Source organism: Merops nubicus, unplaced genomic scaffold (assembly GCF_000691845.1).
Source record: "Merops nubicus isolate BGI_N331 unplaced genomic scaffold, ASM69184v1 scaffold19525, whole genome shotgun sequence".
In the NCBI taxonomy this organism is placed as follows: Eukaryota; Metazoa; Chordata; class Aves; order Coraciiformes; family Meropidae; genus Merops; species Merops nubicus.
This window is the reverse complement of record NW_008609176.1, coordinates 1-17,244: the sequence shown is the minus strand read 5'-3', so window position 1 is coordinate 17,244 and position 17,244 is coordinate 1. Positions and strand designations below refer to the sequence as shown.

The following is a 17,244-nucleotide window of genomic DNA, read 5'->3' as shown; positions in this document are numbered from 1 at the left end:
AAAAGGTGTGTTATTACTAAAAATTGTATTACCATTTTCCAAGGGCTACTATAAAATAAAAAAGTGCCAAAATTAAGTAAAGGAACTAAAGACATATCTAATTTGTGACATGTTCAAGGAAAATAGCCAGATGAGAAAAAAAAAAAACAAACATGTGAGCAATTTAGTTAAAAATCTTGAATATTTGTTCATTTCTTCATTAACTGCACTCAGGAGTAGCTGCATCCCTGCTGGGTATTTAGGCACATGCTTCACCTTGAGCACTGATTTCCTCATTTAAGGGGTTTAAACCGTAAAAAAGAAAATATACATAATTAAGTGCTATTTAATTAGGCCAGTAACATAACTGCAACTTTAACAAATGCTTGTGTACAAACCATAACTGTTAAACTCCACTGACTTTCAAAAAAAATTTATAAAACATTATATCACATAAATTATGCCCCTTGTATATTCAGCAATGTACTTGTCATTTAATTCAACATCCTTGTTCTAATCAAATACTTTTTACTTCAAGTAGCTCAGTTTGGTTTATGATGATCATAAATAAATTTTGCAACAGCTTGCAGTTTTTCTAAACAGGAGAAATTTGTGGAGTGGGAAAATCTTTGTTTATAGTTTTTACAAAATGTAAATATTATAATAATGCTTTACATTACTTTCTGCCATATTTTGGTCAACAGAGAAAAAAAAAAATCTTTTATTCTTTCCATATTCTAAAACATGAGCATAAGTTTTATGAACAATGACAACTTTAAGAATTCAGGAATATCTCAGAGAATCCATATGTTTTAAAGGTGAGTTTACTTTTGCAAAATTCTGATTGGAATAGTTTGTTGAAACATGGGCATACTCAGCATTTTGTAGAAATTAATCTTACAGCATAATCAATAAATCTGATGAAAATTATGTACATTATCCAATAAACCATGCTTGACTCCAGAAAAAGTATTGAAATCGTAAATGCATCCTGAAACATACAAATCAGAAGATTTTATTAGGAAATAACATTTTAAAAGATGAAGTATAACATTACATGACTTCTGTTTTTTGAGTTAAATTCATACTCTGGAGTTCCCCATTTTCTCAAAACAGAATGAAAACCACAGTGAGTGCATTTTTTCAAAATATTTTTTATTATAAAATGTACAGTATATTGACCTTAATATTATAAAACACTGTAATGTATCAGAGTCTTGTAAAGACCAATAATTTATAAAATGAGACCAAGTTCATTGTTAATCTTTTTAGTCTCATAGTCTGATTTAAAAATACATATAAAATATATAATGGATGACTTGACTGTAGTGTTCTTAGTAGCTGGAAAAGGTTTGTTCATACGTTAAGGTAACTAATGTCTGCACGTATTTTTATTAAAATAGTTCACTCTTACTTGCTAAGTTAGTCCTTGATTTTGAAGCGCTGATAGAAGAATGAACAGAAAGGTTAGTAATCATATTCTATAAGGCTAGGTTATGTAAAAGCCCTGCAGGGTATAAAGAAAATTATGTTTTACTAAAGCACTTCTATCACTGCAGCTCATTTGTTAACATTTAATACTTCTTTGGTACTTTTAAGGTGCTTGTTAGAACAAGGAATAGCTTTGGACTATGGACAAAAATAGAGTACTTTAGGTCTCAGATGCTATTGGATAGCATGAAAAAAACACCACTACACTGTGTTAACAATTTAAAGACCTTTTCCAACATCTCAGTCTCCTCAGTTTCAGAATGCCTACTGCCTCCTTTTATTGCAGGGACTTCCTACCATACTGAGTACAAAAGCAATGCACTTTGCATGAAAGCAGGGTTAACTCCTTTGTCTCCTGCCCTCCGCCTTCCTGGCTTTGTTGCAAGCAGTACTTTCCTTGCTGCACTCACTTGGCAGTGAGTTGAACGCTAGTATCCAGCCAGAGGCATTTGTTTTAGTGTTAGAATATGTGTATGTAGGTTGTTTTCGAATCGCTGCCTAGAATATTTTTAGCAGTGCATTTATAGAAGCCGGCATCCCTTTGAGTAGACTGCTGGATGACTAATGAGCCCTGAGGGTGGAGGAATTTGTTTCCGTACAGACGGGATTGAGCTCCTGTTGTCAGATGTGATTTGTCTGGAAGCTCCCATGTTATTTCTGCTTTAGGAATCCCAATGGCCATGCAGTTCAGTTTTACTGAATTTCCAGGCCTGGCATAAATGACGGGTGCTGGCTCGTTGGTGATCCGGGGAGGATAGGCAATCACAATGACAGGTACATTCATAACAGAGGTGCCGTACTCTGTGGACACCTTGCACAGGTAGGTGCCCCTGTCAAACACAGAGGCCTCACGCACTGTCAGGGAACCGTTCTCCATCAGGGAAAAGCGACCCACAGCTTGGGGGGCATCCAGAACCATCCCACTGGGGAGCGTCCACGAGATCTGTGCCCGCTGATTTGGCTGGGTGATGCAATGGAGCTGCAGAGTTTCTCCATTGATGATGCTCACCAGGTTGTTGTACTGGTTGCTGATTTCTGGCCTGAGTCCCACCTTCAGGAAGACTACTCGTTCCACATAACCTCCTGTGTTTCTGGCTGTGCAGCGGTAAGTCCCAGCATCCCCAGAGGAGAGGCTGCTGATGTGTAAGATTCCATCCCTCTTATGGTAAAATCTGTGCAGTCGGCTGCCACTCAGCACTTCAGTGCCATTGGGAAGGATCCAGCTTGTGCTGGGTTTGGGGTTCCCCTGGACTGAGCAGTTCAGATTGATGCTGTGCCCAGCAATGGCAGTGATCCTTTCACTGACAGGGTCTCTGAAGGAGGGTTTCTCCAAATGGTCTGTGATGAGGAGCTGCACAATCAGTCTTGCTTCCCCTCCTTCATTCCGTCCGATGCATATGAGCTGCACCGCGTCCGTCTGCCTCACCCCTCTGATGTCCAACGTGCCGTTGCGGTGCACAGTGATCCTGTTCCCATAGTAGGGAGCTGGCAGAATTACTCCTTCTGGAAAAGCCCATAAGACCCGTGGAGTGGGGATGCCTTCAGCTTTGCAGTCAATAAGTTTCCGGCTGTCCCTGATGGCTGTCTCCCTCACAGATGTTATTGCACTGAGGTGACCATTGATTCTGGGAGGCTGAACGTTAACGTGGATCAAGACGATTTTCCGATCTTCTCCTGCACTGTTCCGTGCTACGCAAGTATAGTTACCACTGTCAGACCTTTGGGCTTTTTGGATGAGGAGGGTGCCATCCCTATACACCTGGTATTTATCAGATAGGGCAGGAATGGGCCTGTTGGCTGGGGAGAGCCAAGTCACTTTGGGAGTGGGTTCTCCTTTGGCTTCACATGCTACTGTGACAACATCACCATAGGGTACATTAATAATGACGTATGTTTTGTTCCTGATAGTTGCAGGCTCGGCCACTACTTTGACCCGCACTTTCATCTCATCCTTCCCAATCTGGTTCTCAGCATAGCAGGTGTAGTCCCCTTCCTCTCTCATTCCAACGTCATTGAAATAGAGGGTTCCATTATTGAAGACCACATATCGCTTTGTCCGGCTGCCGCTGTCATCTGACTGCATGAAGGTATTGATCATGCTGCCATCTGGGAGACCCCAGGAGATCTCAGGATTTGGCAGACCTGTGGCTACACAGTCAACTTTCAGGTCCCCTCCGTACTTGACTTTGTGGTTATTCTCGTTCTTATGTTCTATTTTCGCTGGTTTCATCATCACATTCACTTTGAGGACCACATAGTCATCCCCAATCTTATTGCGGGCCACACACAAATAGTCTCCTGCATCTTTATCTGTAACTGAACGGACTACCAAAGTCCCATTGCTGAACACTTTGATTCTAGTCTCCATGCTGCTGTAAGGAAAGAAAAAAGAACAGAACATTAGCTGCAAAATCACATTTTAAGTATTAATTATTGAATGAAATCTGGGGGGAAAAAGCAACATCTCAACAATACTGAAAAAAAAGGAGAGGAGCATTGCCACCATTAGATAATTAGATGGTCTGAAATGTCCAAGATATTCACCACCAAAAAGCAAATGGGAAAAAATCATTCTACTCACTCGTAACCATGCAATTCTATTCCATTTAATGACTTTTTTTTTTTTTTTTTTACCATTAAACAACCATTAAATGCCCAAAGATTGTATTTTTGACTCTTCTAGTATTCTGTAACATTCAGATATGTGTTCTCTGAATTATATACTCAACTCAAACCTATATGGACTGTAATTATGGAGTCTGGCACTTGGGTCCTCAGCAAAAAAACAAATCAAGATAAGCAACTTCCTCTGCCATCAGGTATAACACTTTAAAATTTTAGAACAATCACAAAGAAGCAGAATACTGCTAAGGTTTGAAATATGGGGGAAAAAAGAGTTTTCAATGTGCTAAAAAGCTATTATTCCTTTCGACTTCACTGTGGAATTGGTGTATTGTGGTCAAACTTAACTTCCCCAGTAGCCTGTTTTCTCCCCAGAGATCTCCTGTATTTGAAAAATAGCCCACATAAAGTTCATGAGGGAAAATGAAAATAAATCCTCAGTATTTTATTATTATATGCCAATAATATATTATTATTATATTATATGCTGTGAGGCATAAAATAAATTCTATTTTGTGCTATCTACAGGTTACTTAAATATATTTCTGTCAATATGAAAAAAATTATGGCTATGTTCAGCTACTAATAAAGTTGTTGACAACTGTGCATTTTAATTTCAGTACATTTCTCATCTGTCTGTAGTGCTCAAAGAGTGAGTAATACATAATTTACAGAGCAGAAACTGTCTTTTCAGCAAAGTCTTAAGACAGTTATTGTAGGTTTGGAGAAGTGGTATTTTACTCAACAATGGCAATACTGGTGAACATATTGGTTTCTAGGCATTTCTATGCAACCGGGTTTGCACAGACCTTATTGCAAGGAAAAGTTTACTTCTACAATGGTGTCAAAATGACCATGCTTATTTAAATAATTATACGATGATTTCTTTGCCCCATATTTACTGAGTATAATGGTTTGTACAGCAGATAAACAAAATTCAGTGATCCCACTTCTGGGGAAAAGCAAGCACCTGTGCAGCTCTATGCAGACCAAGCAACTGGAACCAGCAGTACACAAGCAGAATATGTTCACCTTTGCCATCGGAATTTTACTAGAAGTGGCTGTCAAAGTCAAACACTGGTAGCCTATCCTAAAGGTTTCAAGTTGACTTTGCAAGAGTACTATTGTTTTCAAGAAAATATGATAATTTATGACTTGGCTATCTTCTGATATAATTTCAAATTCTTCCTTAAAGGTTGAGGAGCCTCATTCAAAACTCACATAAGTCAAGAATGAAATTTGCATAGATATTCATGGTCTTTTCTCCAAGTTCATTTAAACTGTAATTTAGCTGTGACACCTCAAATAGAAATTTACCTGTGTAAGGAATCAATCATCCTTTTGGAAGGCAACCTCCATAATATCCGAGGCCAGGGGTCACCAGATGCACTACAGTCCAAATGCAGGATGCTGCCATATGTTACATCTGTCCTCTGAGGAGAGCTCCCAGTGATCTTAGCATTAGATGCATGCTTCTTCACATGAAGTTGTACTGTTCTCCTGGCAGCTCCCACCATGTTAGCAGCAATGCACTCATAGGTCCCACTGTCCTTGGGGGACACGTTGCGAATATAAAGAGTTCCATTGGGAAAAACAAACAAATTCCCATTGACAAACTGAGAAGGTCGGATCTGTGTGCCATCAAAGACCACCCAGCGGATGCTGGGAGAAGGTGCTGCTTTGGCAGTGCAATGGATGTTAATACTGCTACCAAGGGGCAAGGAAATGTTCTCTTGCTTATCCTGCTGTATGATGGGGGGTAGGGCTGCAATGTGCAGCCTCACTGCAATGCTGTCAGCTCCTGCAGCATTGCTTGCTACGCATTTGTAAACTCCTCGGTCTGAAAATGTTGCTTGCTTGATAGACAAGGTTCGATTTTCATGAAGCATTATCCTGCTTTCTGCGGTGGTGACTGTCTGCAAAATCTTCCTATCGGGAAAAATCCATGAAATATGTGGGTTTGGTGTTCCACTAGCCTGACATTCCATTGATATGGTTTCCCCAAAATAGACTGTGACATCTCGATAGCGGGAATGTAAAATTTTGGGCTGGTGGGCTACAACTGTGAGCACAATGATCATTTTATCTATGCCATGCAGGTTCTGAGCTGTGCACAAATATTGTCCATGATCCTGAAGCTGAACGTTTCGGATAAGGAGGGTACCATTTTTCCAGACTTCAAACCTTTGTAGCCTAGTGTTGGCCGTCATTAGAGCTCCTAGAAAGGCAAGAGGAGAGAAAGAAACTGAAAGTCAAAGTGTTTAAGACATACATCACTGTATTGAGACAGTCTTAGGTAAGATTTTTAGATTTACTTAAAATGAACTACAAGTTCAGATGGATCATATGCTATTCTTCTGATACTCCACAGCTCAAATTAGTCTTTGTTTCTACTGCAGAACTAATCATGCTGGTTTGCAAGCATGTATAGTATGGGAACTTTCAAGGGCTTTATGTTTCTGTATTCCTCTTAAATCATTACATAACTTCTCTTTTCCTTTTGCTTATGGAGATGACATACACAGCAACATTTAAGGCAGCAATGTTAACAAACCCACACTCTCAAATGTTGTCGTCATTAATTCTAACTGCAGTGAATAATCAGAGTTGGCTGCTATTCCCTCTTCAAAAACCACGTTCATTAAATGGTAGAGTTTCTCTTTTACTACAAGAAATACTGTGAAGTTATTTTTACCTGTAATGATTAGTTCCAATTAGTCACATTTTATCTACAATGCTTAAGAGACAGAAATTATTCTTCAGTGTTCTGGACTACTCCTGAAATCATGCTGCATTTCTATGCAACAACCAAAGTATCTGTACCCTTAAAAAAATGTGTGGAAGAACACATTTTTCTCTATCTTACCTGTAGAGACTTTTGTCCAAGTAATAAAAGGCTTGGGTTCTCCTACTGCATCACAAGGGATAAAAGCATCTGTTTCAGCAAGGATGGATATGCTCTGAGACCCTTTTGTGATTATTTTAGGTCTTTCTCTGTGTATTCTGTAGTTAGTGGACAATTGAAATACTGTCGAATTATGTGGCATAATGCCTCCCACATAAGGCACAGATGGAACATTTTGATAACGATGATGGACATTTTTAAAAGGATGAACTGTAGTGGATATCTGTGGTCTTGTGCGCTGAGTGAGAAAGGCTGGAGGGGTAGTCTTCAAAATTACTGGGGTTGCTGATGTGGTGGTTGTAGTGTGTGGCATTGGAGGCACTGGCATAGCTGTAGCTTTTGGCAGTGTAATCCTAGTAGGGGAGACCTGGACAACCTTCTTCTCATTTCTGTCTTTTGGGACTAGTTGACTAGGGACCACTGGTTTAGGGTGCATACTCAAGTGAGGCAATATCCTTGTTCTGTTGAAAAGGAATGGCATTCTGGAACTGGGATAATAGGGTATCCCTGGACTTGGTAGTCTCCCTCCTGTGCCTCTGTTATCTGGAACATAGTTATTTCCAGAAAATCTTGAATTAGTATTGTATCTGTTCTGACCCTGATTACTAAACTTGCTTGCAGTGAATGGATTTGTTTTGTGAAATGGAGAGGCTTGTGTAGGGGTAGTTGTTAGTCTCTGAGAGGCAAAAGGTTTTTTGTCTTGGATGGTATGTGCTGCATATGCTGTTATCTCTGGTTTGTTTGTGTGGTGAGGTGGCTGGTGTGTTATAAAATGGCGAAGTGAACCTTGTGTTACAATATATGGAGGCTTCACTGTGCCTCTTGCTGGAACATGCACAGCAGGCACTTTTTGTTTTTGGCTTGGTATCCTTCCAGCAGGTGGATGGGGAAGATTTGGATTTCGCAGTAAACTGTTGTTTGACTTGCTACTATACAGCTCTTTGATTTGCTCCTCTTTCAACTGTATGCTAATCCCGTTTTGGCTACTGGAAGGAGTAGGGGGTACATTCCATCTTGAGCTCACCACCATCTTGTCACCATCAGCTTCAACTTGTTTTTCTTCTACGAACCTTTCTTGATTGAAGGTGTTACTTTCCCCAGTGGTATAATGAGAAGGATGTGAAGTGACTGAAATGGAAGGAGGAACAATGGCAACTTTTATAAATGGAATAAAGGCAGTGGACGTAGTCAGAGGCTTTTCAGTTCTCTGCAAAGTGGGGTCATGATGAAATCCATGTGGCATAGCTTCCTTTTTATCCGAGGAAGATGGCTTTGTCTCAGTCTGAGAAGAAACAGATTTCTTTGTTTCTCTAAGTGGAGTCTTGGTTCCGCTGAAGAAGGAGGACAAAGTAATCATATCCAATGGCTCAGTTACTGCTGAAGTTTCTAAAGATACTGTAGGCTTCCATGGCTTCTTTGAAACTGAGAATTCCTTAAAAACTTCCACTGTGCCAACAGGAATATTTAAGTCAGTCATAGTAGGATATATCAACTGGAATGTTCCAGTGGTTGTTTCATCAACCACAACTTCTGAGTCAAATAGAATAGTCTTTTCTTGAGATTCTGGTTTTGTAGACAGTATCAAGCCATTCATGTGCTCTGGAGAAGTAGTTGTGTTTGATTGTTCTGCCCTACTATCCATAGTTCCAGAATCTGTTTTAAAACCCTTTTTCTCAGATATATTGTCTAATGAGTGGTACGTTGGCACTTCACTTTGCTCTGTTTTCAGAGGTGCACTAGATTCTTCCGTAGGAAATATGCCATCTACAGCATATGATGATGAAATTGTGATAGGTGCAGTCACTGGAAGTACCAAGGTTTCAGGAGCACTAGAGAGTGACCTATGTTTTACTTCAGGTGGAGAAGTAGTAGGCCTGAAGAAGGAAGCTGTGACCACCTCTCCGATTTTGGTAGTTTTCTGTAAGACAACTGGATCAGTAACTAATGAAGGAGTGAATTCCATACGCGCCTCTTCCTTACTCTGTATTTTGACATTGTTTTTAAGATCAGGGCTTTCAAGAGTTGCAGAAGAAGTTTTGGTCACAGCTTCAATTCCAGGTGTCCTTGGAACGATAGGTATTGCCTCTGTGGTTAAAACAACATGGGGGAAAGGCTTTGGTCTTTGTCGTATTCTGATTGGTCTCAACCTCCTTCTCCCATAAGGCCTCTTTCTACCATGCTGGGTAACAAGGGATGGCATGGTCTTTCTATAAGAAGTTATTGTTGTGGCTGCAGTGGTCAATCTACTGATGGAAGAAGGAGTTTTTACACCCTCTGTTGTTTTTTGGAGAGCATTAGTACTACTCAAAATTAATGAGGAATCTGGTTTTGGAGTAGCCAAGTTTCTATGTTCTGCTCCCCGAAAAGTCTTTGCATAACTGCTGGAAGTGCTTTCTTGAGTCACTATATTCATGTATGTCTCAGGTTCCTCTTTGCTCTGAATCCTGATGGGTGTGACAGCTGGAAAATTTGTACTTAAGTCTTTCACTTTTGTGTGACCTGTAGATACTTCCTTGTGCTGTCGTATCAACTCATTGGTCTTTTCCATAACAAATGGAGAAAAGGATGAAGAAATGGTAGTAGTACCTGCAGAATCTGTTGGGATGATCACATCCAACTGAGAAGGTGTTAAAATTATGGTGTCAACACTCATTGGGTCCATTTCATTTAACTTCACACTTTTCTCCAAGATGCTATCAGGATCCCCAGTCTGAGATTCAGCTAGGAGTGTAGCATCAAGTGGTAGCTCAGCAAAAGCAGAATTTTCCTCTGATGTAGAAGATACAGTTCTATCTACATTTTCCACTGTGAATGAACTGCTCTGACTATTAGGAAAGCTTGTTACAATTTGTCTCGCTAGAGGGTCTTCAGTATTTTCTTTGACTACACTTGAATCATCAGTCCTGACATCAAGATGCTGCTGGCCTTGGGGTTGCACAGTTGCAGAGACAGGAGTCAAATATGGATCCGATACAGCTATTTCTACAGGATATATACTTTCAGATGTTTCTAAAGCCCTGTGGTCGGAGAAGGGTCCAGTTTCTGACCTTGTTAATGTGGACTGGACTGAAAATGCTTTAGGGTTGTGGGAAACAGTGATGGAGAATGACTCATCTTCACCCACAGGTGACGCATCAGTGGAGGAATCTACCACATCAGCTGCTGTCTCTAAAGGTGGAGGGCTGGCAACTGGGTGAGGGACTAGAGTAGTCTTCTGCATGGCTGTTGGCAGTGCAGTTGTTAAAGAAATAGCTGAAACTGTTGTTGTTCTAGGAAGAGTCCTTCCACGGACCTTTGCCAAAATATCTGCCCAATGCTGTGGATTAATTTGCTTGCTTGCCACATTAATTCTCCTTCGAGATTCAAATACTCTCCTGCCTTCTGCAACATTGCTGTCTTGGGTTCTATCAGTACTTTTCCAGATTTTCATTTTCCTTCTGCCTTTCTTTCCCTTTTTAATTTGAGCCTCTGGCACTCGGTCACTTTTTTGTTTAAAGGGTATTTCCCAGTCTTTCAGGTGGTTCTTTCTTCGTGGGAACTCCTCCACCGCTCCTGCCCCTGATCCCTCTCCATCATCTATGACTCGTCCTCTTGTTTTTGATGATTTTTTTGAGCCTGGACGCTTTTTTAGTTTTATCCTTTTAAATGACCTGTCAGACACCATTTTATTTACTGTGACCCTTACAACAATCTGATCTGATCCCTGCTGATTGACAGCCACACATCTGTAATGGCCACTGTCACTGACATGGCTTTTTGGAATAAGTAAAGTGCCATTGTCCAACATATAACCTTTTGAAGAGTTTGATAAATCATTAAGTACCTGGCTGTTTGGAAGAATCCAGCTCAGCTGTGGCTCTGGGTTGGCAACTGCATTGCATGGCAAAACTATTGAATCTCCAACGTTTTTTTCAACTCTCACTACATCTGAGTCAGCTATCTGAGTAGCTGGAGGCTGCACTGTGAGCCTGTAAGCCATTATATCCACATCATCTCTCACCTGGGCAACGCAGTGGTACAAACCACTATCAGTGTAACTCACTGATTTGATTATCAGCTGGCCACTGCTGAGAATGGAAAACCTACTGTCTTTCTGATTAAATGGTGCCTGCAGTTTAGTCCCATCTGGAAAGAGCCACTGAACGGAGGGGCTCTCAGAGGCTTTCACATTGCAGCTCAGCTGACACTCTGACCCTTCCACCACACTCTGCCCTGCCCTTGTGCTCTGATTCTGTTCTATCATTACCCAGCTTCTCTGCCGCCCGGTGTCTTCGGTAGGAATTGTCTGAGAAAACACAGTAAAAAAAGATAGCACCACTTTTTTCCCTGTACTCTGGCGCCTGTTTAGTTGGATATTTATAAGAGGTTGCATTACCCAGGAAGGCTCGGCCATTATTTGAGCTTTTACACCTGTGTAGTAAAGAGCATCATAATCTGAGCCTTGCCTGTACTGATAGCTTATTTTAGGCTCTTTGCTGAGCATAAGTTCCCTCTCTAATTTGACAGGTACTTCACTGTAATAAGCTATAAGCTTCCATAGTTTTTCATAGTTTTCTCGATTCATTGGACATTCAAAATCCAGTGAAATTGTAGCATTTATATCAATTTCCTGAGTCTGGATTTGATTCCACTGAATTTTGGTAGAGCCTGCCGGTTTTTTGATTTCACAGTTCAGGTGGACTACATTGCCATGCTCATCAGTCATATTTAGAGTAATGTTCCATGGAGAGGACTGAAGCTCTTCCAGAGGGAGATCGTACGTCTCACCATCTTCTTCATCCTGAGTGCTGCTATTCTGTCTCAGTGAGAACTGAATGACAGGCTTCCTACAGGAAATATCTTTCAAGTTTTGAATATCTTCTTTCTTCAGCTGTTTTGGGCTGTTGCACTTAGGACAGAGCTGTCCCCCTTCATAGGCTTTGTCCTTTTTGCATTTTAAAACACCTGCAAGAAATAAAAAGGGCAGGGGGAACAAAAGATAGGTAAGCTGAAGAACTGTGTTCTAGAGTTAGAGAACTCTCAAAAGTGCTAAACAGACTGCATGAGGGACACATTATGGCAATTTAATTATTAAATGAGGAAGTCAAACATTTCTCAGGTAAATGCTGCATTTTTGAAAGCTGCTGGACTTCTTCATTAAATAATCCATGAAGCTTTTTGTTTTTCTCTATTCATTAACAACAGTCCTGGCAATACACAAAACATTCTATCGTAGCTACCAAAATCGGCTGACTAGCTCCTGTGCTTACAAACTATTCGTCAGCACCATAAAAACCCCCAAGTGCCAGTCTCTCCTGACCTCTGAAATAACTGAACTCTGTAACGATAAATTAAAAACTAAAACAGAGGAGTGCTAAAACAGGAAATGATAGCCTTGACTTCTTTCTTCTATCAATGCCAGAAAGATTCTTGTCTGCAAAATAAGTCATATATTTATCACATTGTTCTGCTCACTAGAATATCAAATGTCAGTTTATATATTTAGTTTGGAAACATGTTGTAAATAAAATGTATTCCAATTATTCTAGGAATAAATGTCATGCTGATCATTCCTGAGGAATGAGGGATCTTTGAATGAATGAACAATATACGGGTGGATGATAAGGCAAAATGCTAGCAGGATGGGAAAAGAGTGGCAAAATTTCGTATAATTTTTTAATTGAAAAATAAATGCTTTGCCGGTCTGACAAATCAATTTTCTTGAGAAGTTCTTACAAAACTAATATTTAATTGAACCAGTCTGTCCCTTTCAGATTCAAATATGGTGTTTCAAAGATAAGGAGAGCACACTTCATGACAGAACTGGCCTGTAATCAACTTTGCAGTAGCCATAATGGTCTGAAAAACTTTAATAACTCCATCTGAAAAGAATTCCCAAAGAAGTTAATGTTTTAGTTATACAAAGATACAAAATCTATGACACATGAAAACTGCATGGATAAATTCTTTTCTCTTTCCAACAGTCACTACTGTTGTAGTGCAAAAAGAGAATCCAACTGACTAAAAATGCTAACAAGCCAACACTGCACAAGGAACAAAAGTTAATCTATATTTCATTGTCACAACTTACAGGGCAACTTGAGTATACTTAATACACATACTTCTTTAGATTAAGGAGAGTATATAAGAATATTAAAATCTAAGTTAGCAAAATATAATATCATTAGATGCCTCAAGTATCACTTGAGGCAGGAACACTTACAATAAACATTCAAGTATCTTAAAAATTCCCTCCTAATATTTTAGTGGCAGCTCTGGTGTAACACTGGTCCCTCCTGCCTACCATGGTAAGCACTTAGCTAACTGAGATGTGGCACTGGTGAACTGAGATGTTCAAAGCGAAAACTGTCCTTCAAAAGGCCCCTCATTCAGTGTATTCCTGATACAGAGGCATTATAAAACTGGGGGTGTTGGTTTGGGATTTTTTGCTCCTTCTCCTATTTTTCTTCTGCATATGACCACAAGTGTCTCAGCTGAAGCAATGTAATACCACACATTTAAGCCTGAATGAAGATAGACCACTTATTCTAGGAAAAAAATGCAGGATTGCATTTATTCTTGGATGAGTCCTTTAGCTTTGATGCTATTTAAGATAAGGCTGTTATGTAATACAAATCCTTCATGTCATAGATGTCAAAGTTTAAGGACTCATTCAGAAATTTAGAAAACTGATTTCCATCCCTTTCTTTGCCAAACAAGTTGTAAACCAATGCTCCCACCTCGCGTGAGAGTACATAGTTACTAGCTTTATTGATTGAGGACAATTGCCAGCCCTTAGATGTGGGTGTACCACTGTACAAAGGAATAGGCTAACAAGTTGTAACCTATCTCCTCCTTCCAGTTATAAGCTCTGAGTTTACCGTTTCCATCTTGAATGTAGTGGCTGACTCCTTTGTTGTTGAATACAGTTTTTTAGCAAGTGACACACAAGTGCTTACTCTTTACACTGTTTTTTAAATACAGGCATTTATTAAATGTTAATGGCACATAATAGTGCACATAGACACCATGTAAATAATAAAACTCAGGAAATAATAAAACCATCTGTATGAAGAACAGGGAAAAATACCTAACATTATGAGTGGAAAAAGCATTGGTGTTTTTGCTCTTACCTCCAGAAACTTCATTCCATTCAAGGAGCCACTTTAAACTGCAGTCACAGGCCCATGGATTCCCATGAAGGTAAAGATTTTCCAGCAGTGGCATGCCTTGAAACATCCCTGCAGGCAAGGTCCTAAGAGCATTTTCAGATAGGTAGAGATGTCTTACTGTTGACAGTTTGAAATAATCAAGAACCATAAATGTTGAAAAGGTGTTGGGGTGAAGCTGCTGGAGCAAATTTCCTTCTAAGTGGACCAGTCTCAGAGAAGTTAATCCATTAAAAGCATTTGGATGAATAAACTCAATTCTGTTGTGGTCCATGTGCAGTCTCATTAAGCTTGAAAGTCCTTGGAGAGTTTGGCCAGTTATGACTTTCAATTTATTGTAACTGATTTTGAAAACCTAAAAAATTAAAAAAGAATGAAAGAGATTAATCTTGTTTTTTCAATCTCAATCCAAACAGAATAGCAAGCAAGCAAAATTTTCCTCCCTCACTCAAATATCCTTTGCACCACTGAAGCATGATATGCTGTACAAAAAAGAATACAACGGAGTATTAGTTGGTGTGATCAAGTATGACATAGGCACAGTTAAGAGATCTCCAGTGTATCTTAGGGAAAATGGTTTCTCAATCCTAAGAAAGGTGCTACAGATATTGCTTAGTTTTAGCTGCTGTTTTTCATGGAAGTTAGATTTTATGGAATTTAGGAAGACATGAGCATTACCTGTAGAGAGACAAGATCTTTCAAAGCACCATTGGGTATATTCTGAATGTCATTTCCATGTATCATGAGCAATTCCAGTTTTGCAAGTCCTGCAAAGGAGTTTTCATGTATAGACTGTATACTATTAAACCTGGAAAAAAAAAATCACACGTGCAGTTACAGCTTATGCACTGACTGTCTGGGACTGCAAATGTAAAATCGGTATAACCTAACTTTAAAGAAAAATTGGAAAGATCTTAATGCATTGTCAAGGGGCCAGAAGTTACTGAAACATTTTTACAAGGCCAAGTATACTTAGCTCATGTTTACAATAAGATTTCTTTTAACTCAATTTGTGGCACTTTGGCCATAATTTAGAAGTAAGAGTAATAAATAGGCGTTTAAGTATTAATAGTTGTCAGTATATTTTTCCATGCAGCTCTGTTTATGGAATGGTAATAAATTAATGGCCTGTAGCCAACCAATGATGTTGTGGAGCCTGGCAAACTGAACAGGCTGCAGTGCTGCCAAAACAGCATCTAACAATAAATGAAAAAAGATTTGGAGAGAGGACATTAAAAATGGATATCTCCCAAACAGCATAAGAAGCAGGAAGTCACATCCTGCTTCACTTACTGTTACAATATGTAATTGCCTATATCAACTAATTACATTACAGATCTAGGACTTGACCTTCCAGTTATATAATTTGAGCCTAGAAACTTGTTTTAGAGAAGGAATACAGAAAGTCTGCTTTTTGAAAATAATTCAAATTCTCTTTGGACAAATAAACCTGGTTTTATTTGCCAATTTGGTTGTCTTAAGTTTGGCAGCCTAGCTCTACATTTGGGTTTTCCATATGTAGACATAAAATTAAATGCATGAGCTAATCTGGGCATGAAGTCTTTAAATTAAGCATAGAATTTTAAAAAGATTTGTTGTTATTTTTTAACACTTCTTAGAAAGGAAGAGACAGCAAGAAATTAAAATACCTTGAATATGGAGAAAATAGTTTTAGATCCTCACTGGTTTATCTATCTGAAGATTCTGAATTTGCTAAAAATTTAGACTACTGTTTTGATATTTTTAGTCCCACTACAGATCTGCTAAGCTTGTAGCAGTCAGCCTATTAAAATTCCGTACTTCAACATCAGAAATTCCTTACTGCAACTAAAAAATATGAACTTCTCTGAATGATTTTTTTTTCCTTAAATTATTTCCAGTTAGGAAAATAATCTTTACCTCTGAAAAATATGGCACCTTAAAATAAAGATGGTTAAGACTGTTTCTTCCTGGGAATGGACACAACTCCATAAATGTAATTTGTAGTGATGAAATATAAATATAGGGAAGGGCTTTTATGCTAGCAGTTTCATTAATGTACTTTTATTAAAGAACAGTCAAAACATCTAAATAACTTTGAAGCCTACATTCCATTTTCAAAAGCAGTTTAGGGGTAGAATTTGCCATTGAATCCTGACATGTGAGGGAGAACTGACTGTGACTTTGTGTGGTTTTGCGTGTAGGGGGAGAGGGAGGCATGTCTGACTCAAAAATGGCATGGAAGTACAAATTGCTGTAACAGTTTTACTAAGTACAAGAGCATTTTGAGACTACAATTAAGCTTTACATGAATAAGTGCTGGAGAACAGAAATTTTAACTACAGAGAAGCAAAAAAAAAATCAAGGTCACTACTGCAGGATCAGTTGCACCTTACAGATCTTGAGGCGGTCAGGATGAATTCGTACCAGGCACTGAGGCAGTTCTGTTATCAAGCAGAAGAGGTCTGTGACTCTTGCACCATGGCATGTCACATGATGACCCTACACAGCATTTTTGTGTTATGCAGCCTACCAACTGTCCCTTCTTTCTTGTCTCACAATCTGACAGATAGATGGGAGTTGGCAGTAGCCTGGCAGAGGAAAACAAGTTGGAGTCTAAGCAACTTCTCCCAAACATCAATGTCTGCTTATATTTGGCTTAAGTTCATAAAACAAACAAACAAATAAACAAACAACTCCTAAGGCAATGGTTTTACTGTGTTAAGATATGCTCTATCTCATTGTTCTCCAAAATGCTACCTGAGTACACTATAGAATTTTATTCCTACTATATTTTAAAAAATCAGGAATAAAATTCAACAGTTAGTAGACATCCCATAGTAGGTTCAATTCAATATATATGTATTTATAGGTTACAAACCACCACACATCCTATTTGCCAAGAAGAACAGACACCACGATATAAATATTTATTTGGAAACCATAGTTAACCGTCTGCTACAAACCCAAAATTGATTCTTTCCACGTGTTTGGAGATCCTGGCCGGCACGGCTGCCAAGGAGCGGAAGGTGCAGTGGACCTCAGTGGGGAGGTAGCAGGCGCAGGGCTGGGGGCAGGCGTGGGCGCCGGCGGGCAGCCCCAGGCCCAGCCCCAGGCCCA

The 17,244-nt window shown here is 39.3% G+C and overlaps 1 protein-coding gene across 2 annotated transcripts; it reads right to left on the bottom strand.

Annotated features, from left to right (window-relative positions):
* Positions 1-1,607: 1,607 nt before the first annotated feature.
* Positions 1,608-17,238, bottom strand: MXRA5 (matrix-remodelling associated 5). 2 transcript variants are annotated; one of them, XM_008940522.1, is made up of 6 exons: positions 17,091-17,238; positions 14,824-14,953; positions 14,110-14,500; positions 6,959-11,941; positions 5,410-6,310; positions 1,608-3,842 (listed from the first exon to the last, which is right to left on the bottom strand). In XM_008940522.1, exons 2-6 carry the CDS (start codon positions 14,887-14,889, stop codon positions 1,931-1,933), a joined length of 8,253 nt encoding a protein of 2,750 aa, XP_008938770.1. In that variant the 5' UTR covers positions 14,890-14,953; positions 17,091-17,238; the 3' UTR covers positions 1,608-1,930. The 2 variants fall into 2 exon arrangements, with proteins under 2 accessions (XP_008938770.1, XP_008938771.1); XM_008940523.1 differs by lacking the exons at positions 14,110-14,500; positions 14,824-14,953; positions 17,091-17,238 and having other exon boundaries at positions 1,608-3,839; positions 6,959-7,357.
* Between the last annotated feature and the right edge of the window lie 6 nt (positions 17,239-17,244).